General features: G+C 42.5%; 5 protein-coding genes across 5 annotated transcripts; 3 read left to right on the top strand and 2 right to left on the bottom strand.

Moving 5' to 3' along the window:
• Window positions 1–526: 526 nt before the first annotated feature.
• On the top strand, window positions 527–1885 carry JR316_0008511 (uncharacterized protein; the record flags this gene model as incomplete). The annotated part of the gene is made up of 5 exons (XM_047894225.1): window positions 527–682; window positions 746–879; window positions 943–1024; window positions 1077–1599; window positions 1665–1885. 5 exons carry the CDS (start codon window positions 527–529, stop codon window positions 1883–1885), a joined length of 1116 nt encoding a protein of 371 aa, XP_047747540.1.
• A 1279-nt stretch (window positions 1886–3164) lies between these two features.
• JR316_0008510 (uncharacterized protein) lies at window positions 3165–3554 on the top strand (the record flags this gene model as incomplete). The annotated part of the gene is made up of 1 exon (XM_047894224.1): window positions 3165–3554. The coding sequence occupies one exon, from the start codon at window positions 3165–3167 to the stop codon at window positions 3552–3554; it is 390 nt and encodes a 129-aa protein (XP_047747539.1).
• Window positions 3555–9551: 5997 nt separating this feature from the next.
• Window positions 9552–11261, top strand: JR316_0008509 (uncharacterized protein; the record flags this gene model as incomplete). Its single annotated transcript, XM_047894223.1, has 7 exons — window positions 9552–9624; window positions 9687–9781; window positions 9831–9907; window positions 10260–10281; window positions 10333–10352; window positions 10637–10738; window positions 11036–11261. 7 exons carry the CDS (start codon window positions 9552–9554, stop codon window positions 11259–11261), a joined length of 615 nt encoding a protein of 204 aa, XP_047747538.1.
• A 10317-nt stretch (window positions 11262–21578) lies between these two features.
• On the bottom strand, window positions 21579–22246 carry JR316_0008508 (uncharacterized protein; the record flags this gene model as incomplete). The annotated part of the gene is made up of 2 exons (XM_047894222.1): window positions 21579–22018; window positions 22072–22246. 2 exons carry the CDS (start codon window positions 22244–22246, stop codon window positions 21579–21581), a joined length of 615 nt encoding a protein of 204 aa, XP_047747537.1.
• A 301-nt stretch (window positions 22247–22547) lies between these two features.
• JR316_0008507 (Ribonucleoside-diphosphate reductase small chain) lies at window positions 22548–23861 on the bottom strand (the record flags this gene model as incomplete). Its single annotated transcript, XM_047894221.1, has 6 exons — window positions 22548–22694; window positions 22743–22864; window positions 22924–23321; window positions 23383–23618; window positions 23693–23799; window positions 23849–23861. 6 exons carry the CDS (start codon window positions 23859–23861, stop codon window positions 22548–22550), a joined length of 1023 nt encoding a protein of 340 aa, XP_047747536.1.
• Window positions 23862–27500: the final 3639 nt, after the last annotated feature.

The following is a 27500-nucleotide window of genomic DNA, read 5'->3' as shown; positions in this document are numbered from 1 at the left end:
AAACCCCAGATGTACCTGACGTACGACTGAACAATTTCTCGAGTGAGACGTGAAGTCCCTCTCATTGCGATCAACTGTTCTAAGTGACAGAACGACATTATCCGGTAGATTAAATTTGGGGGTAAACATGCCATCGAAGTGAAAAGAGTATCCTTTGCGTAGTCGTGGTCGGCCATTCGAATATATTGTTCGGTAGCAACAGAACACTTCTTCGCTGTACGATGATATATACGACGAATCAGTCAGAAAATTGCTCGTAAGCATCCTCCCACTTACGTGCGACGTATTACTCATATTACTAATCTTAATTACGTTGCAAAAAGCACAACCATCCCGCATTTGGATCAAATTGTATTATATCATCACGATTACTATACCCTTCCAAAGTTGAAAAAACATTGGCCTTAGCATTGTAGACACATTTTACGACATGATACAGCTATAAAAGAATATACTTCAACAGGTTATATTCGATTGTACCAGTTGAACGACCCCTTCTTATCACATTTTACACTCGACTTCCATTATGTCTCACACACAAGAAATATCTGACATAATGACTATATGGCAGTCAAAGAAATTAAGAAAGGAGGACATCACCTTCACGAAAGCGGCCATCTCCTTGAATACGAACGACCCTTTGGTGGTAGCACGACCAGGTTTAAATAATTCGAAATGGATAGTCAGTCTCACTGCTCATACTAAATCACAAAATATATCGGTTGACCATAGTCCGCGCTTACAGGTCTGTGACACTGTCACAGGGAAAGTGGCTGTACTAGTACACGCGGGTATATGGAAATGGACTACTGACCTCGAAACCGGAAATTTTGTACCGTATGGAGAGGAGGCACCCGAAGGCGTACCTGACGGGCAAATGTAAGTGAATTTGCATGTAAAGTATCATTGTATATTAATACCACTTTTCATATCAATTAATAGTCAAGATGAACCATCGTTTAAATGTAAATTTAGTTACGCCTTCGACACATCCCGCGATACTAGCATATGGGACAATATCAAGGTATCTTCCTACACTATATTAATTCCGTTCTATGACCGCCAATGACGGGAAGATTTTTGAAGATCATGTATGCCGTCAACCTGGATTTAACAAAGGGAACAGACCTCGTAGACCATGGCAGAACGGTCGCAGCTCGACTAATAGAGATAAATATATCATTAACACTCGAGTTTTCGCGAACCGTTCAGCATTCAATACCAAAGAGGGTGGCGAATATAAAGTCCCTTATGAAGTTCACCCTTGGCTGAAGGAAGGCATAACACGATTCCCTGAAGCTCATCAAATACCGAACCCAGACAGACCGAAATACTTTGAATTTACGGAAAATCGAATTAGCAGTCTTGCGGACTCTAACGAACCTACCTTCAAGCAAGGAGACATTATTTGGATGACATTCAAGCTAGGGTTTGTTGTTACTGGTGGCTATTGGTGGCCGGAAATCATTCCTATAGAATTTGTAAGGGTAGGGAAATTACCGGAGCAAATACATTCTAAAGCCGATCATTCACTCTTCCCATCCGTTGACGAGTCGTTCAATTTACTTTGCGCCGGGGACATCGTCGAGTTCACAGATGGTTAGTTGCTAAGCTTTATTATGGTCGATATTCATCTAATGCGCAAGGTATCTTTTTTTAACCAGATCATTCTCCTAGACCAGTAAAACGGATTAGGTTGCATGATTCATACAACCAAGAAGAAGACTCCTATCGAAGGAAAGGTCATGTCGAGAAAGAGGAAGACATCAATATGAACGACGAACCCGTGTTAGATGACGACTACGTGCATGTTGATGCACCTGAAACCAATTCCAAAAACCGGCTTCGATCGGGTAGAGGAGGAAAAAATACTAATCGTTCTTAATGTAATCGCCACTCGACCGCGATGTACTCGAACAACGACTCGGATATGTAATTAGATGTGTAATAGACAGGTGTGTACTCCGACATATAATTTAGATACATGTCGAGACATCAAACATTGTCTGTAAGCCTACGCTTTTCGTTATATTACATGGGCAGGATGCCTAGTTCCCATAACCGATAAATGCCTGCGTATATAATAGCCCAACCAACCGCGTCCAAATTACATGCTACTGACCGGACGCATTTACTTGGAACATGCAACCCATATCATCCGAGCACACACAGGATTGATACACACACTTCCAGCTCAGTATATTTGGCACAGGTTTCTCCATCTGGAAGGCGTTAGTCAAAGGGAAGAGCAATGGATAAAGAACCTAAGGCGACCAAGATAATAATCCCATGACAGACATGACCAACAACAGTCAGGTCAAACTCAAGAGCATCATGAAGAAGACCACAAAAGACATAGACGGGTCTCTGCCGATGTCGACGCATGTACAAAACATCGAGTAATACAAGAGGATGGAATATGTAAATTCCATTGTGCCAATTATCTTATCACACATCTTGCTGATGGACATCTCAAAAACACGAGATTTTCTACTGCTTCTAACGCTATGCCTTGGGGTTGCATGCGCTGGAATTCTTGTCTTGCGCCCGGCTTCAAGCAAGGTACTTGTTCGGAACAAGTGCAACGCTGTATTTGGAACTGGTTTGGATTTGTTCGAGGACTAAATGTGGCATGAAATTATCAGGAAAAAGTCAGTACCGAGTGTCAGTCTCTTCAAGCATATCCGCCTACGCAAACATACTACACTTTACACTTAGATCCCCGCTAATTGTTTTCTAATATTATATCATAACTTGTGACATCACATGCTAGATATTTCATGCAGTTTCTCGGCTACGGACGTGACGATAGAATATGGACCTACAACACGCGCGATGTCCACAGCACGACGCAACTGCTGAGCCACAGTAAAGCCATTTGACATTATCTAATATCACCGCTAGGATTATTACTTCCTTGTCAAATCATTTTCTTATCCGATGTAAAAGCAAACACTTGGTTGGTGCTACCGAACGGTCCCGACATATTCCTCTAATGTCCACACAGGATAGCAACTTTTGCTTCCCTCTACCTCTATTTCTAGAGAGCTAACAACGTTAAACTCGTACCTCTCGTTGTACGTCCTTTCTAGCACTGTACATTCTACTGTACCTTGACGCAAGCATTGTAGCCTTCGGAACACGTTCTTCCTGTAATTACACAAATGCAAGTGTGTCCCCACGTATCCGACCTGCTACCCATGAAGCCCTTTGCAGACTTGGACGCGTTCACAAATGACTACCTCGTGAACATCCATACCAACTCTGGATCAGTTACCTTTGTCATATCCGACGAACTCCAGACCATACTGCGTATCATCGGTTTCACACATACATCTGTCATAGACCTACAGACCGAGATCGGGTATGCGATCATCTTCCTACCGTTCCAGCGCACGCACATCACCACACACACCGTTCGAATGTTACTGTACTACACACTGGACCTACCATCGTCGAACGGAATCGGCCTACGGCACGCGAATTGGCCGAACAAGGCGAGCGTACGTACGGCGGAGCGTATGGAATTTGTGTTCGAGACTGTCTTGAAGTGAAACTGTGTATTCCCTCCTGGAAAAGTGATCGTTGGTACTGGAAATGGTATGCAATGAGGGGGTCCAGGAGCTAGGTGTGTTGGTGTTGATAGTGTTGTATTGGGTTTGTGTTGCGATGATTGGGAGAGAGGGACACCACGAATGCGACAGAAGTGACTATCGTGACTGGGAGGTAACGATAATGTCGTTCTGGCACACGGGGAGATTAGGTAGGGAAGCGGGAACATTCGAAAGATAAGTGTAAGTGTTCGTTGTTCGCTGGGGTCTACAGTAGAAACATGAATGTATTTATACTGTAGGACTAGCTAGCCAAGGTAATCAGAATCCGAATCAAGTAACAAAGCCAAGGGAGAAAAGGAAGATGAATAATATACAATCTAGCCGAAGGGAAGTAATCTAATCAGTCTCAGGTGATCGACGGAATAGGAATGAAGTTGAAACATAGATAAGATAACAAAAGGAAGATAACGAAGATGGGAAAAGCTAGGGATGTCACAGCCCTAGTTGCAAATGCAGACACTCACAAACTTCATCATACGCGCATTTATGCGACCGTTTCATCCATACACAGCAAGTATGATGTGCGACTCGGTATCAAATTGAAACTATGAGTCGTATATGCCTATACATGTAAAAGCAAAGGGTATTATAGTGGTTTGTAGAACCTTGTTGTCGAAAACCATCCGGAAGCGTAGAGGTTGAGTGGAAAGTTTGTAGGCGCGATGTACGGCAGATCTCTACGTCCAAAAGTTTACTGATGTCGAGTATATGCGTGGCGATGCCCTCTATTCTTCGATTATGGAACGCCGTACCAATTTAATGTTCTAACATCCTCGCACCTTTCCTCTGTACATGGCGGTTTTCTTGATGCATGAGCTTCATCATAACCCTTCGCCTCTGCCCGTCCAAGCGACTTCAGCTCCCATCTTGATCTCAAAGCTTACCTAGATACTGTACAGTATAGACCCTACGTGTACGCATGTCAATAACACGACGACATGTGTTTGATGGCATCGGGAAGTCTGCCCAGTAGTGCCGTCAATTAAATCCTAGCTTTTCACGTTTGTTGATGATGTTGTACTCTTTTACTCAGAAACGACTAGAACTGTAGGGACAATGAACATCCACATCATTTTTTTTTTTTTGACCCCAATGCCAGAGGAACAGTCCCTGAGTGCCTGGTCCAGGGGCATCTCACACAGTAACAGGTGTAGTAAAGTCTGGGTTATTTGTCGTTAATAGTTGAATCATTTCTGTCGTCGAGTGACATGATGAACCCAGAATGCATATGTAGTCCAGAATAGAAGCCTCGAAAAGTATACAATTCCGATTTCCTATCAAAACAAAGAAATCCATAACAGCTTGTATCTGAGATTGAACACTGCACACGAATCTTACACAGTCACTCAAATACCCCATTGTTGACTTACATGTTCGGTTTAGCCCCCACCTCTACGAAAGAGTAGCCAAGGCGTTCTGCCTTGCCGCATCGACAATATTAAAAATAACACTAGTGGTGATCGTCATTGTCGTCTAAAAAAATCAGGTTAATCCTAGTCAGCGTATGCTCTGTCGAATGACTTGTTATTAAACACAAAAACGTTCTACTGACCGGAACCATAGACAACAAAGTAGACTCGCGTATGCACGCGAACATGGTGTCATACGCGAGAACAAGCTGAGCGATGATAAGCTTGCTGATAGACATGATTTATTCCTTGCGGAGGTCGAGGAGAATAGATTCGAGGCTATCGCATCCGCGTTCGGGAGAGGTGTACTGAATGTGGCGAGACAAGAAGAAGTGTCATAGGTTGGAATAAGCTCACATTTAATCATCATGGACATCTAGGAATGGTAACTGCTTTTGAAATTCAGGTTATCTGGTATGCATGTCTACGTATGCTATTCTGGTGGAAATCTCCCGTGGGAGGCTGGAGCAGATAAACTAACGAATCCGCATGAACTATTGCTCGTTGTGGAGTACGACAAAAGTGTATATTCCACGGTAACGTGTACGCTACTCAGAATGGTTATAGAACTGCCCTGAGTCGTTCAATCAAAAACCTAATGTCGTATGACCATCTAAACACCAATATACGCCCCAGGGTGGCGTACTAAGGACTCGGGAGATTGGATAACCCGTCAGATGTCAATCTATTCAAAACTGTAATCGGTTATCGTATGACCATGTAAACACTATTACCGTTACCATTTCATTTCTACCACTGTGTTTTACAGGACCCTTGCACCTGAAGCTCGGTTCATTCTGGACCGACGAGCACGTTTATTGTAAATTTCATATAATTTCCGGAAACCCTCTCGTTTCACACGGTATTTCACAAAATTTGTGTTTGTGACAATCCATACATATTGTGAAGCAGTTTCAACTCATTACTCTTCAAAATTTTGACAGAAATAAAGCATTATGAGCCTGTCTCTTTTTGTCTCCATTTTTTGGACTTTTCACGGCGGGATATTCAGAATATAGAAATTCCACAAAGTAGGTAATCAAATGTTACAACATACTTGAAATATATTGGTCCATCCGTCTTTCACATTCATTTGAAACATAATGCTGCCAAATATACTAAGTTTCTTACCACATAGTGCTTTATTAACGGGTAATACACTGACACTCAAGTAGCGATGGCAGTAACCGTCTGTCAAATTGAGTCTAGTCTATGAGTCAATGCCAAACATGTGCGGTAACTTCATGGATTGGAATGAGGACGCGCCCTGGGCGATAAAAAGTAATCAATGTAGGTGTGAGTTGTGTAGTGCAGAGATATATGGCTGTCGGAAAGTGTCGGTTTAGGCCTCAAATCAACAAAAAACGGATATACCTTCTCAGGGGTAATATATAGTAATTTCTCTTCTCGTGGAGTGATATATATATATAAAATGGTAATACAAAGATATTGGAGTGTTATTGACATTATTGATACATTCACATGCTACGGGAGGCAAATAGGATTTGGGTGTCAATGAAATCTTTGATAATGTTCGTTTTAAAGTTTGAATCTGAATGGTCGGACTGGTTTTCCTCGTCCATTTTTAAAATGTTATGATTAGACGCTGGAAGCTGGTTGATGCTTACATTACACTCTACGGTAAAGTTTCAACACATGATTACTTTTCCCGTTTTCCTTACTTTCGGCCACACCTGTCCTACTTTTCCATTTGCGGTCACATTACAAGGCTACTATACACAAGCAGAGGCTTTACACTGTACTATTTAATTTTACGTTTTATTTATCTTTATCGTTTGAGCACTTCGGCCCCAGGCACGATAATTCCGATACACCCCCATTTTCCAGTCGTCCACTAAATCCTCTGCGCACACGATTACCGCTTCAATCAGAATCCATTTCCCTGGACACAAACTGTTTGCCCAAATTCCTTTCGGTATATCTCGCCCCTCTTCGTCGAGAATTGACGTCATCGTTTTTTTCCAATAAACTGATATTTTGGCTTCTCTCTCGTTTACATCCATAAAGTTGATACAAGTAGATTCAACCCCTCCAGCCTATAGATGGTGAATCATGGATGGTTGCCTCGATAGTGAGCACATACCATGCCGGTCCAAGGATATATTTTTTCAGCTTTGTTTAAAAATGTCCGCATCCCCTTTATTTGAGCGCACCAAAGTTCCGTCCAAAAAGTGGCGGTACAGTTAAAACATTCTAGAATAATTAGGTGCTACATTCATCAGAATATACCCGTTGATTGTTGGTTGAATATATCTTACATCGGCACCATCTTCGTCCCCTACAACAGAACCATTAGTTGCCGAAGTGGTAATGTCAGTCGCATCGGCAATTTGTCCAACAATATTGATAGCCCGGTAAGAAATATTGTCGTCGAAAGTGTCCCCACGGTATAATACCACTCTTTCGTTTAGAAATTCTTCAGGTCTGACTGTGTTTGGTAAGGTAACAAATCCGTTTTGAATCGCAAGTCGTAGCTGATTTTGAGTGATAGGTTGGTTCATGATGTGATATATTAGATGAAAGGTTCAGCCTCAACCTTTTTATACTTAAATTCTGACTGGTTAGTCGAGATGCGAAATGTTCTTACGTAATATGACTTAACACATAAGATGTTGAGTGTAATGCGTAATCGCATAAATTAACTTATGTTATGTCGAATATACTATCATTTTTGCCCTATTTACCCCTTCTGTCTTCGTCGTGTACGTAATTTGGTTGACCAATAACCTGTGCTTCTTGGCCGGTTAGAATGAACCACTGAGTCCATATACAAGTCAACAAGGTTAATAATGTTGCAAATGTTAATATAAATGCCGTATATCTTCATATCGCTTCACCATAGTCATCAATATCCTCGTAATTATAATGCTTTGTAAAGTCATTTTATTGGAACAAGACATCCCGGTTTTGTTGTAATTTTTTTGTAGGATATTGGGCAGGTGCTCGGTGGTATGGTACTGGATTTCCATTTATATCTCTTATGCCGTGGCACTGTAAGATAGGTCGAATGTGGGGCGTAGCACTATCTTCTATGATATCCATTTTTCTTCTTCAGAAACAGTCACTTCATGTATGATATCGTTGGGAGGGGGGCGCCGGGTGGTTGGTGGGAAATCCCGCTACGCGTAGTACAGATCCGGGTTGTCGGATAAGAACCTACGGTACCATGACGTTGGAGACGTCGGAGTTTGGATTGCGTCGGGACAAATATCTTTCAGAGATAGTCGAAAGTGGGCTTTTGGAAATTGTTACGACGCACTGTCCTAAAGAGACGGTACCAGTCAAGGCGTGATGGGGTGTTTGAAGTGTGTTTGTGTATCTCGATTTTAGAGCTCAATATCATATACAATGCTTTATTACCAACACATTCAATATCAATTAATGTATCTACCTTGCTACTCAATCATATAGATACTACAGTCAACAGACTACCGGTTACACTGTAACTGTGCACTCATAGTCAGGCATCTGTCCGGTGACATCGTGATCCATCCAAAGTCGTCGCCAGTTAGCGGATAGGCGATGCACTCAGATAGACAGCTAACCCGTGATATTCTTATGCCACTCATGGGAGATCTCAGCAAGCGATCTCTATTATGACATTGTAATCTAAGGTCCGATGTGCCCATTGAAGAAGATATCTCGAACATTCAGTATCATTCATCGCCGAGCAATGATAATCAGCACTGTGAACGTCTGAGCTGGCAGCGTTTATCAGTTGCTTGTCATCTATACCGTGTGTCAGCACTGCACTTATATATGCCTAGCTCCATTCATTTTAGAAGAAAATTATGAACTGTTTAAAATTTTGGACGTCACAAATCACGACTTTTGTGCTCTGCAGCCATCCTATGACATAGTGAAAGCAAAAATATGTGTCGCCTCTAAAACTTGATGCTCTCTGCTCATCATGTATCCATAATTTTGGAAGAGCGATGAGCAGTCGCAAAGTCGTACCCTTAAAGTCAGTCGTGTGAAGATGCTTTTGTTCTGGAAGCGACTTGAACAGATTTTCGCATATTACCGTCCGTGCGATTCCCACTGTACCCGCAAGTTACTTCTCCGACCGCGTATCCATCGTTCATCAACACCGCGTTGGTTAAATAGTCAGTGTGTATCGATCGGTTTGTGGAGCGTCGAGTGCTAGTCGTTAAACAGGGTCGGATGTATCTGGTGAATCCCACGAATGTGTGGCAGTTCCATCAGTCGTTTCAAAGCGGATTTATTACCTTGCCATACACAGTTAGACGGGAAGATTTCTGACAGATAGAGTAGTATTCAAAGGATTCTAGGATAATGATGAGCGTGGTAAGGAAAAATGAACAGGATATCTATGTAGGGAGACCCATCCAGTACGTTGTGTGCTTTTTACATTAAATTTTTCAATCTCAATCTCTTTACGATTTCTTTTTTACAAAAAAGGGTTCATCTATTATAAGGTGCGTCCGCCAATTTGAGTCCAAGTTTTTACCGCTGGAACAAAAAACGGTGTTCAGTATCGCCCAATATGGAAGGCGCCGCGGCATTTACCGCCCGGTTGTTTTCGCGTTTATGTTTACCCGGCACTGGGCGGGTACTAGGTCACATGTAGTTCCGCGACGCATATGTAATACTTGCAGTGGCTCTCAATGTGTTTCAAAAGAACTTTCTGCAGCTGCATTCTGTTCGTTCAAAAGTACGCTCGAAGACGGAGGGACGGTGGACAAAGCAAGGGACCCATCCAGGGAGGCCCTAATGGTACGTTCTACTTGTGTTCAATTTTTTAACCTTAACCATAATTTCCTAGCTTTACCATCTCATCGACTCCGCCACCCTTCACGACGGTCGCATCCGCCAAGCCAAGCACGTCACCACGAGCTCGCTGTTAGTGGCACGCATGAAGCTGCGTGTCATGAGGATACCCTAAGTTGTTTGTACAGCAAGTGGTGAGTTGGCTCGTACACAACGAACAGAGAGCTAACGACGCACCTGAATAGAACGCCTCCAGAATGCCCATGGTTTTTGTTTGCACGCTGAGCGGTGAGCTGGAGTGTACACGACGAGCAGAGAGCCGATCATACACCTGGATAGAGTGCTTCTACAATGCCCACACAGTGTTTATGTCGAGGATTTCTTGAGTCATATCTATGCGCTATTGAGCTAACGTGAGTTGCAGTGCACATGACGAGCAAAAGGTTGACGACGCATCTGGATAGAATGGCTTTATAATGCCCAGTGGTGTTTGGGTCGACGTGACGGTGAGTCGTATTCGCACACTGTTGATCTGGTTAATACCCTTTATACCGCAGACACATGGCATCACTGTGCGGTGAGTTGGGGCGTAGACGACGAGCAGGTATCTGATAGAACGGATGACGGTTTTGCTTGTACACTGAGTGGTGTGTTGGAGTGTACACAAAGAACAGAGAACTGATCCCGCACCTGAATAGAACCTTTCTACAGTGCCCCGACATTGTTTGTGCCAACAATATGTTGAGTTGTATCTATGCGCTGTTGAGGTGATACTGATACGTTTTGTATACGGTCAGGGTACGGAGCGGTGAGCTGGAGCGTGTAAGACGTACAGAGAGTTGATAATACACCTGGATGCAGTCTGTATGCACCATACGAAGCTCCGCAACACGTTGAGTTCCATCCCCATAGTATCGGTGGTAATTTGATTTGCACAGCGTGGAACACTGAGTACTCTCATCGGTGTGTATTCAGGCCATCCGTTGGTGCAGAATGCGTACCTCGCTATGCGAAGCTCAGGCCGATGAGGGTTGAACCGATGGCATACAGGAGAGATGGTTGTGGTATCACGTATGACTAGTAAAGTTGAGGCGTACAAAATGTGCAGAGGAGCGATGAAGCGATGGGAAGCGGGTGAGATGGCCAGTGGGGAGGACATGTTGGGTTGAACGATGACTGATGATACACCTCCGACAATGCCATGTATGTTATGGCTTTCGCATTGCCGCCACGCTCCACCTTGCCTACCACAACACACAGAGCGCTCTGTGTTGTGCCCTCCACCCCTCCTCTGACGCCATTATTTTCCGCCCACAACTACATGGAGCGCATGGCGCACACGCCCTCCATTCCGCTCCTGCGTGTCGCTGCAGCCGCCACCACCGTGACATACACTCCGCCGTCGCACCTCCATCCTCCACGACATACAAGTAGCGGGGTGCCGCCTGCACGGGGAGGCACCGGAACGCCGACGCGGTTGAAATAGAACCCCAAGAGTATCAAAATGCGCTTTTCGCTCTTCTTATCCTCTGTTTTCGTATTCGCGTATACTATCCTGCTAGCATCTGCATCTGCATCCGTTTCACCCAAGGGAGGGTTCTCTCTCCCATGATTACCCTAGCTGGTATAGTAGAGTAAAGGTCCCAGATCAATCTGAGTTATCCGCTGAATAATGTTCTGTTCACGATAGTATTTTTATCTATATCAAAAATGTAGCTGATATAGCGACAATGTCAACAGTAAAAAACAAGCCGCTACTTTACTTTACTCGAGCGAACGAGAATGGGAATATATGGTTAGTAGACAAGCAGTAGTACGAATTTCGATATGAGGGGGGAGTGTCACTGAATATCATCGAACATATGAGGATTTTGATAGTAACAAACCAGAGGTGACCAGATATTGTCTGCTGTCAAGTAAACGAGAACAGGGTGTGAGAGCGGACTCGTTGACAGGGAAAGGGGAGTAGACGGTAGCAAACAGCTCCACGATGTCGTGTCGACACGGAAGTTTGGCGGAAGTAGCATAAAATATACTTCGTAGCGAAGGCGATGTGAAGGAAGACTACGGGAAAGTTGTCGCTTGTACTGGATGAGCATAGTGGTAGGCTTCTGCTTGTCGCGAACGGGGGAAGGGTATGTGGGACAGTAGATCACGAGTAAAATCGACGTCTGCAATGAAGTGGATTTGGTTGCTGAAGCGCTGAAGCGCTGACCGGGACCGTTTACACTTTCTTAGTCACACCAAACAAATCACATGAGTATAATGACTTTTCGACGCGTACTCCTATTTAGTACTGTCACGTTATATTTTTGTGCACATGTTAATATCAAGATTTATTCTGTCGTTATCTGAAAGCGGTGACTACAGGAAGACTTTGTACGTGGCTATACAGAGTTTTACACCAGTTATACTTTAAGTACACCAAATACTCTTATAACGGTCGTTGTATAAGTATATATAATAATATTAAATATTGGAATGAACACTCACGGTAAACATATGCGCCTATGGCAGAGATGAAGGTTGTCTGGTTCTATAATTACATAGAGCGTTCCCTTTAAAAAAGATATTTGTCAGTGGTCATGTTTTATTAGACAAACAACATACATCTCTAATGGTCGTGTCCTTGACTGTTCCGTATATGACTTTCCCACCTTGACTAAAGAAAAAAACTTTAGTTCCAATCTAGAAAATGTATGAGTATAACCAATGGTTAAAGTAGAGAATTGAGCATGGATTAAACATACATGGAATTGTATATTGTCTGAATGTTGCTGGTTTTGGCCAAGAGATGCATTGTTTATTTCAGTATTTTCGACCATGATGTTGTTTAAAGACAGAAAAGCTGTAGTAAAGCTTTGACCAATGTCAATGACTATTAGGTTGTTACAACCCAGTTTTATACTGAAATATTATAATCCTAAGATCTGTTGTTTTTGAATTCGAATAGAAACTTCTATAGTTGTTACGTTTTATTTACGTCCGAATTTAAATAGGATTTAATTTCATTGAATTAGAAACAGGGTTCAACTTTATTACTATTAAACTTCTTGATTCCGGCAATGACTATTCGGATATACACTCATTGGTGGGCTGCATATTAATATAGTCTTACATAAAATAGTTTAATTTAATAGCAAATAACTTCATTTTTTGAATTGTGTTTTATACGTAATTAGACACAGAGTCTTTTTCTATAGTCTAGAATCAAATTAAAATTACTCAGGATCTTTTGCTCATAGTGGCGTAATATGATGAAACACATTGTATTTTTAGAATGATTCCTCATGATGGCGTCATCTTTACTTTTGAACAAATATATTAGACAGTATGCAATGTACATTATACCAACATTCACAGCCTCCTTTGATTTTTTTCTACTCTCTATTATGATAATTATACTTGTCGAATAAAAAGGTGTTTATAGTTATGTTTTTACTTTTCTCTTTTTATAACAAATTTGTTTAACACATTTTATTTTTAGTTTAGAAACACACTTGTATGTCATCAGAAAGTAACTATATTATAGTATCATTACCCTGTTTCACATTGTATGTATAATTCTATATAATTGATATTTATCAGTTACGTAGAATCTGATCTTGTTTTTTTTTATATAGTTATCAAGAATAGGTGTTTTATTGTGACGCTAAGATCCTATTCATTTCTATGATGTTGATATTGTGCATATCTATTGTCCAGAAATATACATTGTACGTACTTTACGGATTTGGTGCAACTATTTGCAGTTAGTATCCTTTTAATTGGATATTAAACCAAATAGTAAAGTATGTCATTGTATATGTCTGATACAATATGTAGACATGCACGACCTTTAGAAGCTATTTAACAGCAAGATTTAGAAAGTCATATTGAATGTGTGTTGGTTCTAGTGTATTATTTAAATAAATGTGGTGTGTTCATATTAGCGTTTAAGTAATAATGATATATGTCAGTGGCATGGTGACAAATTTATTGAATTTATATTTTGTGGATTTAATTTGAATTCAAATGTCATTATGTATATCTGTATTACAGTTAAAATATTTGTTTATACAACCACTTTTCCTATCAGAAATAGATAGAAATCATAGTTGAGAATAGGATTTGTGTAAATACTATCTACTATCAAGTCATTGATGTATTACAAGGCTTATTCAGGTGATTTTCTATACTGATCATGAACCGATATGACTGACAGAAACCTTGCGGTAATTGGTAATTCATACCATGATGACGTTACTGGTATCTGCCTATCGGAAGCTATCCATTGCATGGTCCGACGGCAACTTGCTCGTATAGCGTTAACTTCTTGAAGAACCGATTGTGAGGGCAAAGGGTATTCCTCTTTGTCTATATCCTTATGACTTCGTCCCTTCCCACTAGCCTCTTCATTACTTAACTATTCCCTTTCCAGATGCTGACGTATAAAGGTCCGTGGGTTTGCCGTCTCACTATCGCCGCCTATCAATGTAATATTCTAGAAGGGTTTATCAAATTTGGTCAATGGGTGGCGTATGACGTCATCGATGATACTCGTTTCATTAGATGGTTCTGTGATGATGCTTCATCTAGAGCCCGCTGGGACGTATAGTTGAGGACAATCAAAGACATCAAATTTTGTATCTCAGGAACGCGAATTTTCTGGCAAAAACTAACGACGGATTCAAACTCGGACGGTCAAATAGCGTCTAAAAACACACTTTTCGTAAAATTCCCACGAGGTTTTGACCACCGCCAAATTTTTTGGCCAAAATTTTTCAAAATATAGTCATGTTACTTGGTACCGGGCAGCTCGGCGACTCCAAAATTTACCACAAATGACTCGCTGAAAAATCGGCGGGCCTACTTTTGCTTTCTCACTGCCCATGCCGATGTACTCGCCGTCAAATCAAGATGAGCACCCGTAAAACGCCAGGAGCAATTGATGAAACAACGAATATTTTTGGTGGAACATCCTTTGGAAGTGCTTCAAGATGTGTTTTTTTGCTCAGATTCTATATCCTAGCTGCTTCTTGAAATGTCTTCTTTTCAACTTCACAATAGCAGTATTGCACAGTCATCCACAGCACTATAGACATAGTTTATGAATATGAATAGCCATAGCTAAAAAGTATAATAGCTTGCCAGTTCTACAGGGTTCAATTTGCAACAGAATTTTCGCTCAAAATGCATTCATGGCCTTTAGAGAAAAGAAGATTGAGGAAGTTATTGTTTTTGGCCGGAAATGTTCCTCATTTGCCTGGGTGGTCTGCCGTTAGGTGGCATCTTGCCGAATTTATTTAAGCGGAACGGCTCGATAATTTTTTTTGATATTTCAGGCGCGAACCCAGAATATCAAAAGCTATCTAAAAATGAATTTTTCGAGAATTTAGCGAATTTTTTTGACCACCGCCAAATTTTTTGGGAAATTTTTTCCAAAAAAGTTGAATCTGAAAAATCTGCTCGTGCAAATCGTTTAATTAGACGTAGTATTACCTATTAAAACAGTTTCGAGGCACCCTACATGTGTGTCATAGACTACATAATTCGTGCAAAAAAATTGATGTCTTTGATTGTCCTCAACTGTAGACCTTTGGCCTTGACCCTTGTCATTCGATCGCGTGGTTGCCGTGTGAGTTAAGATGAACTACCGTCTGACGTGAGAAACCGTCTGACTTCAGTTCCGAAATGTTGACGTCGAGCATTGAATTGGATGACAAGGGATAGTCCGAGCACATTGGCCATTATGTAACAAGAGACTATCGGTACGCGGAGGATGTAAAGGCGCGCTTATTACGCGTATACAAGTGACAGTGAGTAGACGAGAAGACCAGTCATTTCGGACGAGAAGTGTTGGTAAACTTCCGTAATGTGTCGATACTGTCCTGTACAATGTTCACTGCAATGATGGACTAATCTCATTACATTGAAGGAAATTTTCATGATGGGATATCCATAGGAGGTCTACACACCGCCGTCACAGTTCTGTCTCGTGTCTAGTAGAAGGTCTACACACCGCGCGCGGTACTCAGCTTCCGTGACAGCTAAAGGTTTTGCCCAGCACATCGCATTGCAGTCTAATTCTATTGTACTGTACCTTACGTACTTGGCACCGAGAGGAGTTAGTCATATCATTATACTCCCGACGATATACATCATTATGGATCATTTTACCGTTAAACTGGACACTCTATACCATTTAGCATTGTCGATGTTGTGAGAGTCATACTGGGAATACCTTTTCGACGACAAGGATCAGCATCACTGCTGTGCTGATACCCTTCCATCAACAATCAGCATAAACCAGTTGCCGCTATCGCTTTACTACCTTTCTACCTTCCTGTTTGTCGTGCACGCGGCTCCCAATCTATCCGCTTCCCAACTGCGATGACATTATCGATTTGACTACTCATTCCGTCCATCGTCTATCATCGATTCCTAACAATGCGGTACTGTGCTGTGATGTCCCGTTGCGGAGGCAGTACTGACGCGCCTTGATAATGTTCGGTCCTCTGTGCCACCCGGACGTGGTGCGCCGCGGCTGATTAGTAAGTCACGGTTTGTCATCGTCTTTCTGCTATTGCTGACTCTGACACGACACCTGTTGTCCAAGGAGCACCCCACGGAGAATGCACTTGACGACGGATCGCGCCACGCTAGCATGCTGGTCAGGTGAGTCTCAGCCTCTTACATGTCACCCAGCACAATACTGGGATACGACGTGGCCTACCGCGCCCGACTCACAGTCGAACTGCGTGTTATTGAACATGGGACGCGTCGTTAACCCGAATGACCAGTAGAAAAGATACGTACCCTATACGTCCTTTGTCTCCTCGCATGATGATTGACTTTGCATCCACACCTGTAGGTCAATAAACACGTTACTGCCTATACACGGATCTCCGTCTGATTACCGTCATCACCAACAAGCCCAGTCTGACCAGTTGAGGGATGGGTGGAAGGACACTGCAATTGCTGTGCTTGGTGGGATTAGCAGATACGGGTAGGGTGACTAGATAGTGATTAATTATACCAGCTGATCTGCACGAACCTTGACATTCCCGACGCGACTTCCAAGCTGCGGCGCAGCACACATTATCGAGTATAGTAAGTGAAGTGGACTAACTGAACAGTCCATCAGCAGTGGTGGAAAACGGCGACAGACACTCAACGGGTAGGGTTCTGAGTGGGTGTTGAGGGTATGGAATGCAGGTGTATACCTGCCATGCTGAGAGACCGAGTCCAGTATCACTAACATAATACAGGTACACCTCCGTCAGTCATGACCGGACGGCGCTGAACAGACGATTGGCGGTGTTCTGAGTGTATTAGGGAGAGTGGTTTGGTATGTAATGCAGGTGCATACCAGATATGTCTGCAGTGTCCATTTATACACACTGACCCGTTTATCGTCCAGTATACGGTCGCGGGTCGAGTCCACGCGGGTGTATCGTTGAAGTTTTGAAGGATGTGTTAGCGATGGTTGGTTGTAGTACATCCAGGTACGTACCGCTGGTGTCTGTTGTGTAGCCCACATCCATATAGACTAACCCGCGCAGAGCTCGTTTATATTGTCCGTCGAAACAATACTACCGTACGATTCGAGTCCATGTAAATGTTTTTAGAGCCTTGAAGGGGACTGGTGGTGTCTTGTTGGAACCTTGAAGAGGGGTGGTGGTGATGGTGACGGTTGAAGGTGAAGTGGACATTTCCATTTGCAGCGGCACGCTCGTCGCTTTGCCATTCAAGTCCGGTTACCAACATTTTCGAATCACGTCAGCTTTTGGCTCCAGGTTTAAGGTGCTCATCCCACTGAATACGCCTGGTCTACATCAGCAGTAGCGGCCCAAGACTGGACCAAGACTTCCCTAAGACATCCAACGAGCACGAGAATGAACTGCAACACACCATCGACGGTGCATATCAGATATGAAGGCATGGCATCGTATGTGCCTGGTACAATCTGGGTGTTTGGAGAGGGAAAAATTGTTGGGTCAGCATACGGTCATGGATATGGGGATGATTGGAAGTGGCTTTAAAGGGAGCGACGTGAAGAGAGATTATCATTGAATCATTCACCTTTCCATCCTGCACGAGCACAGACACTAAGATTTCGTCTGGATCACCGACGCGTCCCAGTACTTGAATATTCCGCTGATCTATTCACCGCACATACATAGGCGAAATAAACATGAGTTTTGACCCGTATTTAAGTGGGGTCTCGGTTCGAAGAACTGAAATAGGTTTAAGGAATGGAAGCAAAGAGACCTACCGCCAATATGCATCCAGCCATTCCCATGGGCAATAGCGGCATCTCTCCGAATATCGTCTTGTCCCTGTTCAAGTACAGTTTGGATGGTGATGTGCAGGAACGAGAGAAATTTGTCTGTTGCTTCATCGTATCGATATCAGAGTATCAGTTAAGAATTTTCTTGTTTTCAGATAAACAGAAAGGGTGGGGTGCAGGGCAGCATAAACCGCACCCGCCGCACTTTCTACGCGCTCAAGCAGAGAGGAAATTGAATACAAGACTTACCGTTCCCTATGAAATCATCCAACGCTGAACCCTGCCCTTCTCCATGTATTGCCCCTCCCTTCACTCCTCCTTCGACAGTCGTCTGTACAGGAAGCCACCCAATCAATGCTTCGGAGCCCTCCCCGCCAACAGCACTAGCAGGGAAGAGTATCAAAATATGACAGTGCGAAGGCCGGGAGCACGGGTGAGAATGGCATTGGAACGGGAGTGTAATAGTAGAACAGGTCGGGCCGACGAGGGTCAGCGAATGTTATGGGATTTATTTCTGATTCCGGTTCTGGTTCATATTCGTGTTGGGTGGGGAAGTGTCGGAAGATGACGGTACTGCCCGGTCGCTGTTGTAGTATATGGCCTGCGAAGATGTTGCCTCGGTGTACGTGTATATGATATGATATGTTGCAAGGTGGTAGGTCTAGGTAGACAAGTGCTAGCCTTCCTGTACAGTGACGATCATCTTTTGCCGGTTCGAGTAAAGTCCCTTCTGAGGATTCTAAGGGTTGATGATGAAGCTTTTGGAGTGACTATGGCGTGCAATATCGTAAACGATGATTAGTGGTACTGAGATCGATGTCGCTGAGACTGAACGACAATCGACCTCGAAAAAATGGTGGAAAAAAAATCATGCTTGGGGCCCGCAGTCAAATCCGACGCGGTCCGTTTGTTTGGAATTAGCGTCAGTAGTAAACATGCCCCTATTTTATAATTCACGGTGACACCGTTCGACACCGGCAATGCCAACGACTGTTTGGCAGAGTATACAAATCATACTTTTCAGAGAGGTAAAATGCATGTTATTGAATATTGTTGTAAGGCATGGGATTAAGCAATTCGTAGGTATGAAATTGGATTTTGTAAGGCATGTAATTAAGCAATTTGTAGGCAAAAAAAAAAAAAAAAAAAAAAAAAAAAAAAAAAAAAAAAAAAAAAAAACATAATCAGGTATTGAGGATTAGAATACAACTAAAAAAAAAAAAAAAAAAACAGACACGCACCTTATACACTTCACAAACAGGCAACTAACTATCGCCAATGACTGAGTCGACATCTAACTCCTCCGACAATACGACAAATCGCACAGCAGACGTAAGAGATAGGTTAGGAGTGATGTCACTGTTAAAAATGGTCAATAGCAGCGATACAACGAAGAACAAGCGTAGAAATTTAAAGGAAAGCGAAACAGTAAAGAATGGGTATTTACAGAGTCAAACGGGACAGACACAGGCCTGGAGGCTATCTCAATATAAAAGCAGACCATAAGCAACGATACATGGGTCAACAACGAAAGAGTTCGTGAAACAAAACATTGCCACACGGAAACTGCACAAGGAAAAAGAGGATCAGCGGACCGAATTTGACCGTGAAACGTATGAGTTTATGTAAATGGTTGCAGAGACACGACCCAACGCGCCAAAATTTGGCGATTAAAAAAAAAACCACAAAACCCACTTCCTTTCAATCACGGGAATTATTTAAGTTGATGGAGGTTGCTTTGCGATCGTTCGCGATTCAGTACAAAGTACATGAGCTTCATTGCATATGACATTTATTTATTTAAACTATCATTTCACCAGGTTCAGAAATATAAGACCACGTTTGTCATGAGATACACTGTCTGTGTCAGTAGAAAACTCGATCAGTGACGCCCATGTCCCTGAGGATTCCTTCGAAACGTGAATCTACAGTATTTGTGTCAAGCAACATGTGAAACACTCCTCTATTAGCTTCACCGCATTCCGGACAGACAGACGTTGGTATAACACCACCGCCCTTCAAACAAATCTCCATGTTATTACCGACTTCGTTGTCCGCGATGGGCAACAAGAAATGTCAGTGCATGTCAGTGCATGTAAGTGCACGTCGGCACTGACATTCACTGACAATATAATGTCTATGCACTGACATGCACTGACATCACTTAGGATTTGTGAAAAAATTGAAGTCTGTACTTCTATACAATAAAACTATGTTTATTGCAGGATTACTTAGATGGATTTTGACCGGATTTTAAGTGTCTGGAAATCTAGTATCCTCCTAGAATTATTTTAACACTGACTGCCAAGAGTTGATGCACTGACACATGCACTGACCGCCAAGCATTTGCACTGACTGTGCACTGACATGCACTGACGGTGCACTTACATGCACTGACGATGCACTCACATGCACTGACGGTGCACTCACATGCACTGACATAAACTGACTTTCAGTAATGGTGCACTGACGATGCACTGACATTATTTTTACCTTATAATCATGTTATCTTTTATTTCAAACGAAGAACACAATGGTAGGTAGGTAGACTGGTATGAATTACCTCTGGTCCATCAACTGTCCCAAAGACCTGCTCAACTAGGATGCACCGATGGGACTTTCTAGTTCCCTTTCCCTTTTAGCTGTGTCATAGGGACGTCCTCCCTACTAAAAAACCGCACCCAAGCTAAGGCCAATATTTCAAAGCATTGTTGCGCCTGCAGCCAAGTATGATCCCAAATCATTGTCAAACAAGCATATTGGATCATTTATACACAGGGATACTCTGAGGCGTCTATCTAATGATTCCAGCATAATTCATTCATTTTCCAACATCTATGCTTGATTTAGTACACCGGATCATTACTTGAAAATGTAGAAAATATATGTCTACTTCTATATCTTGTTATTTAGCCATGTCTGGCCCATAAATTCCGAGACTGTATGTTTTAATCCTCCCTAAGTTAACTTTCTCACGGCCCACGACTTTCAATCTAACAAGTAAAAACTTTGCCACCACACGATGAACTAACCAACGCACTAACATAACCCAGGACGCACTGACACACCCTGACCAATTTATAGATGATTTGAAACATGCACTGACACTGCACTGACATCACTGCAGTTTACACTGACATTGCTGTGGTATGCACTGACATGCACTGACCGCACTGACATTGCACTGACATTTTCCAGTGCCCGTCCGCGATGTACCTACGAGCAAGCGAATGGCGATTAGAGGAATACACGTACAGAAGACACGCAGAAGAAGATATACACACAATACATACCATGGATGATAAGAACGGTTACACATGAAGTGCACGCTGGGAAGATCGAGCTGGTCGATGTAACTGGAGCACCTTGTCATAGAACACCCGAGACTCTTCTGTGTTTGTCAATTCAGCAAATTGCTTTATCCTGTCAACGATCTCCAGACGATACGATTTCGTGAGAGCTTGATCCTACGAAAGGAAAAACAACGAACAGATTAAATAGAAAGGGAAACTTACATTCTGAATTTCACTCCTACTTTCCTTGATCGTCTTGATCAACCATTGCTTCATTAAACCGACACTCGCCACTCCATTTCGACTCAAAACTTGTAAGACTCCCAAGGAGAATCAATTGCACGTCGTCGATATGCTCCAGGATGTCCTTCAAACCAGTTTGATGTCGGTTAAGCAGCTCCGGCGTCGAGGTCAAGAACCTCAGAACAAGCGAGTATAGATGAGGACAGGCCTTTCCTTGGTACATGAGATGCTCGATAACCTCCTGCAACGCGTCGGGTGTGTTGCCTTCTTTGTCTTTGTCCATCCAAAAGCGTAGAACATCTTCATACATACCATCTTCTCCTAGAGTAACACGAGTCCGCCAGTGAAGCGGTATAGAAAAGCACAGCGATACCAAGATACCCATTGAGGTACATACCCTAATCCAAGCATGAGAAAGTCTGTACAACCTACAGTCTACATGAAATTTTAATGTCTATCATAATCACAAGAAAACAGAGGCAGCGTACAAACGCTGATTAATGTAAACGACAAAATATTCTGCTTCACGTCTTTCTTCGGCTGCTCCATCACAGCCGTGTTCTGCACCAGAGACGGTGCGTGGAAGTCGAACGAGAAGAGCTCGTTTTCAGGTGCTTTGGGCTGTGCCGCCTGCGCCTGCGCGGGCGCGGGGTGGGAGTACATTAGTCACAGCATAATAAGTGGACATTGGTTGGGTGGATAGTCACAGTAATATGAACTGATAGATTGCCACGCGCTTGGAGTTTTCCGAGATTGATACTGGGCATACAGTCTAAAGAGCGCAAAATCACCACAGACGGATAATTGGAATGAAACAGTATTCACCTTCCCATCCAGAACTCTATGACAAGGGTTTAATTTCAACAGGAAGTTGTATTATTCCACGGTGTCTAGGATTTACCCTTCAGTAGCGGGTACATAGATATTACATCAACAAAAAGTATGAATAAACCATATAACATGTTCAAGAAAGGTCAAGGAGATGATTACCGAACTGTCCGTCTAAAATAGCGTCTTCCATAGTTGGGGGGATATACGCCAGCGCCATCTCCTCGAGAAAAAAACCAGCTTTCAGTTCCCCAGGGACGATAGGGATAAGATCATCGATCCCCTAAAAACTCGTCAACTGAATCCCAAATTCAGACGAACAATGTCATACTTTGTTACATGTACCGTACAATTGCTTGTACCCAAGAGACACCAGAAGGGCGTCTGCTTTGCATTCCACGTACCGATTCAGGTCGTCTAATGGAATGTCTATCTCGGAAAGGTCCAGCAAATCTATAATATTCAGCATGCTAATCAGACACGGACCATTAAAAAACAAACCATTATCATACCACTGCCGAATTTTTTTTCGATTTTAACAATGGTCCCGACGAATTCGTTGACAAAACTGGTTAACGGACGCCTTTTCAAATGATAAAAAAGCAGCGAGACAAAGTCTACATGACATTCCCTGTCATTGAAGATCCGGGTGTAAGTAGATACCATAGTTGGGAGGTAATCTTTGCCAGAAAACCATTGTAGAAGCCGGGACAGAGAAATACCAAATATTCCTTGAATGAATATAAAAACGAGCAACCTCTCAGAGAAAGGATACACGGAAGATCTCGTCCAAATATTCATAAATTTTTCCTTTGGACGCAAGAGTTCCCATTCATCGACGCAATCGTCCATTCGAATTCCTGTGAGACCGTGCGTAATCTTGGCCATCGCCTCCTGGTGGACGTTTTCACTGTTAGAACGTTGTTAATCGAATCCTGAGATAAATCCATGTATAAAAAATTCACACCCACTTGACCGACTGGAAACTGAAATAGCAATGTGCTTCTGGGACTGTAATTTCTTTGGAGATTATATCCAATAGTCGCTTATGTATCCCATGAGAAGCAATAGAAAGTTTGAAAAAGAAGATGCCACCGCATCGTTGTTGGAATGACAGACACTCAGTCCAATCCTTAGAGTCACGTGATAAACCAGCACAACGTGCTTCCCATAACGTCGTCACAGCATGCAAGTATGCTTTCCAAATCTGAACAGGGCAGTTCCAAGGCAATTCAAACAAAGTTAGTCCCGAAGGAAAAAATGTTACATTAACAACAACACCTTAATGTACCGAATGGGAAAGAGAACAAAACGCCGCGAATCCTTAGCGAGTAGTCGCTCCTGCGCATCAAGAATAAGAATTCGAGCGGGAGAGAACCTATGAATCTCTATCATAACATTACAAACACAACAAACCGCGACATTTGAGGCGCTCACCAAGATTCGCCATAACAATGGAGCTGTGAACTTGCGCACACTGACTCTGTCTGACGACCTGACCTTAAATCTACGTCGCGGTTTACACATAAAGAGACTCAGAATGCAATACACCGTCACTTACAACACGAGCTAAGACTTGCATACATCATCACGTAAACATAAGCACGTACACTTCCTCCCACGATGGGTAAAAGTGCTGGCTAGTTAGCGTGATAGTTGCTATTACTCATATGATCTGACAACCAAACAAAATAACAACACACGGCGGACAAAGTGTTGCTTACTTGGTGTTACGTGAGCAGTTCGTGACTGGACCCAATTAAACACAAGCTAAGTGACAGTAATACTTGCATACGTCATCACGTAAACATAAACACGTACACTTCCTCCCACGATGGGTAAAAGTGCTGACTAGTTAGCGTGATAGTTGCTATTACTCATATGATCTGACAACCAAACAAAATAACAACACACGGCGGACAAAGTGTCGCCTACTTGGTGTTACATGAACAGTTCGTGACTGGACCCAATTAAAGAATCATTGAACGAATTTCAGTAACAGTACCAGATACCATACACAGACAAAACTCTATATAAACGAGTACACCCTATTTAAATAAGACAAAAGACCAGAACAGATAAAATCAACACCAACGCCCCGACAGACCCATTTCCAGATATATTGAAGAATGGTGAGCGCTTACAAAAACTTATAGTAGAACTATCTGTCAAATTACACAACGCAGACCACTTATATTAACACACAAAACACGGTATCGTCGTTGAAAGCGTCGACTCTGCAACGCGGTAAGTAATCGTTTTACCTATGGGAATTATCGCTGATGAAAAATTCGATTCGTCACCTTGTATCCAATTCAAATCTGGTTAAACTTGAAACTTGATATTAAATGAATTTAAATTGACACGGATTAATTCCGATTTCACGCGTTGGACGAAATTTCAGATATCGATATCTACAGGTACAAACCCGAATATAGCCGTCCATATGTAGAAAAGCTTAAAGTGTTACGTTTCAACGAATATTACAAGTTCACCACAATATGGCTTTATCATGATGACGCTATAAAACACATAAATGACACTACAAATCTCGTATTCACTGTCAGTATCTCTGTACTGATGTTCTGGTTCAGATATTTTACTATGAATGACATGAAAGCCATAGCCGATTCCCATGGCATACAATTTTCCCGTTTAACTAAACCCAAACTATTCGCTAAGATATTTGAACACCAATGCAGTAGCAAATGCAGTAACTTGATATATGTTTTCAAATGCATGGCAAGACCACGTCAACATATATTCAGTATTTTCGAAGAACGGTGTGGCAATTTCGATTTTGAAAGACGAACTGTTGCCAAAGAAAATTTGAACAACCCACCACAAGACAATCCTGGTATAGACTGCGCGGATACGATTACAGAATCACAGCAACCCAATCGAGTTAAAGCGGTCCCCATCGACGAAGATCATCTTAAACCTATCGGGAAAGATGAAAAATTAAAAATTATACGGGAATGGAAACAAGAAATGTCTACGGACAGACTGTCCAATGTAGTATGCGCGGCATGCGCTTTGAGGTTTTTCAAGCGCGATTGTATATGGGTAAACCCAGACAATACCAAGCTGAATCTACTACAAAATCCACACTTGCCAGATTCAATTTTACCTAAGACTTATGATATCAAGATTTACAGAAAGGCCATACTGCATTATAAAGGCATGGAATACCGTGATCGTATTGGCAAGCTATGTCTCTGTCCAAAATGTGACAAAGCACTAGCGGCCTTCACTATGCCTAAATTTGCTTTGTGTAACTGGATGTATTATGGAATTGAAAGTTTACCAGAAACCGTGAAGACGGCGATAGAACATTCAACTATCTTCGACAGGATGTTATGTTCGCGAGCACGGTCCAGTGTAATCACGTGCAGATTGAACCACACCACACAAACAGAAGACAAAGACGACAACGAAAATACGTTGAGTCGAGCTAGGAAAGGTATAAGAGGAAACGTTCTAGTATCACCGCTAGACGTGATACGCATGAACAATGTTATACCACCTGCGTCTGACACGATAAGGGACACAATGTGTGCTATATTCATCGGTAAAGATCTACCTAACCGTAAGACCATTCACAGATATAAACCTACCTTAGTCCGAAGATCGAGGGTAAAGACAATAATACACTTTCTATTAACCGAAAATCCAGAATACTCTGCGAGCACCGAGTACAGCGAAGAGAATATGAGACTTTTGTTTGACAACGACAAAGACGAGGGTATACCACACGCCGTACATATAGGCGCTATGACCGATAACGACGCCATCAGCTCAGCCGTCGCAGATTATACATGTCGAAATGTGGATGAAAATTCAAAGGACGAATTATACAATGAATTACTGATGGAAAATGTAGGATATACATCTGGAGACAACTCACCACAGGCATTCCTGACTATGAAATCAACTGCTTTGGAGAGATGTCTCACTGGGAAACCATTCCTGGCTTCTGGTACAGGATCTAGTATGGTACCTGACTTTCAAAATCCATCGATCTTGACATGGTTATTCCCCCATCTGGACCCTTGGGGTATCGGAGGGTTTTACCATCCCGGACGAAAGATTAAAATAAGCATGGAGGAACAACTCAAACATCTTCTTTTAGTAGACGACAGCCCGTTTGCGAAAGACCCAGAATTCGCGTTTATTTTCTATAACATATGTCGGAAGGCACTAGTGTCCCAGAGTCTACGTTTCTCGGTATCCCAATCGTCACACAAGAAAATAGCTAACGAACTGTTAAATATCGATTTAGACATGTTAAGTCACTTAACCAAAGAATGTGAGAAAAATCCGTATTACAAACCAACAGAAACAAAAGAAAAAGAAGCTTTTAGACTACTGTCTTCGATCAGACTGGTATCAAAACACGTACCCGGGAGCGATGGCTACAAACTAACTCTACGTAACCAAATCAGGGCATTGATTAATAATAAAGGAACACCAACACTATTCATCACTATCAACCCGTCTGACGTGGACAACCCTATCGTACGTCTGTTAGCGGGTGAGGATATTTCATTGGAAAGTATCGAACGAGGAGAGGACTGGACGAAATGGAGAAGATCACTCTTTGCAGCACGGAACCCTTCAGGATGTGCACGTTTTTTTGACCTAATGATAAACAACTTCATTAACGTCATATTACGATACGGGCGCGAGGAAAATGGTTTATACGGCAAATGTACAGCGTACTACGGTACTGTCGAGGCACAAGGTAAAGGAACATTACATTGCCACATGCTGATTTGGTTGCACGGGCACTTATCTCCCCAGAAACTACGCGATGAAATGACCCGATCAATACATTATCAAACAAGAGTGTTCATGTGGATCGAATCTATAATTCAATGTGAATTTCCAAACTCAGTAGGATCCGAACAACAGACTAACGATTACCCCCGACGAATACTATCTACTGAAACAGGTGATCCTCATCCAGGTGTAATACAATCACCTTCCCCACAAAATTATACCGATATAAACCAATTTTGGCTCGAGTTCGACTTCTTCCTGGAGCGAATCTTACATCAGTACGCATGGCACGAGCACCAAGCAACGT

This window comes from Psilocybe cubensis, chromosome 7 (assembly GCF_017499595.1).
Source record: "Psilocybe cubensis strain MGC-MH-2018 chromosome 7, whole genome shotgun sequence".
Taxonomy (NCBI): Eukaryota; Fungi; Basidiomycota; class Agaricomycetes; order Agaricales; family Agrocybaceae; genus Psilocybe; species Psilocybe cubensis.
This window is presented reverse-complemented; position numbering and strand designations above follow the sequence as displayed.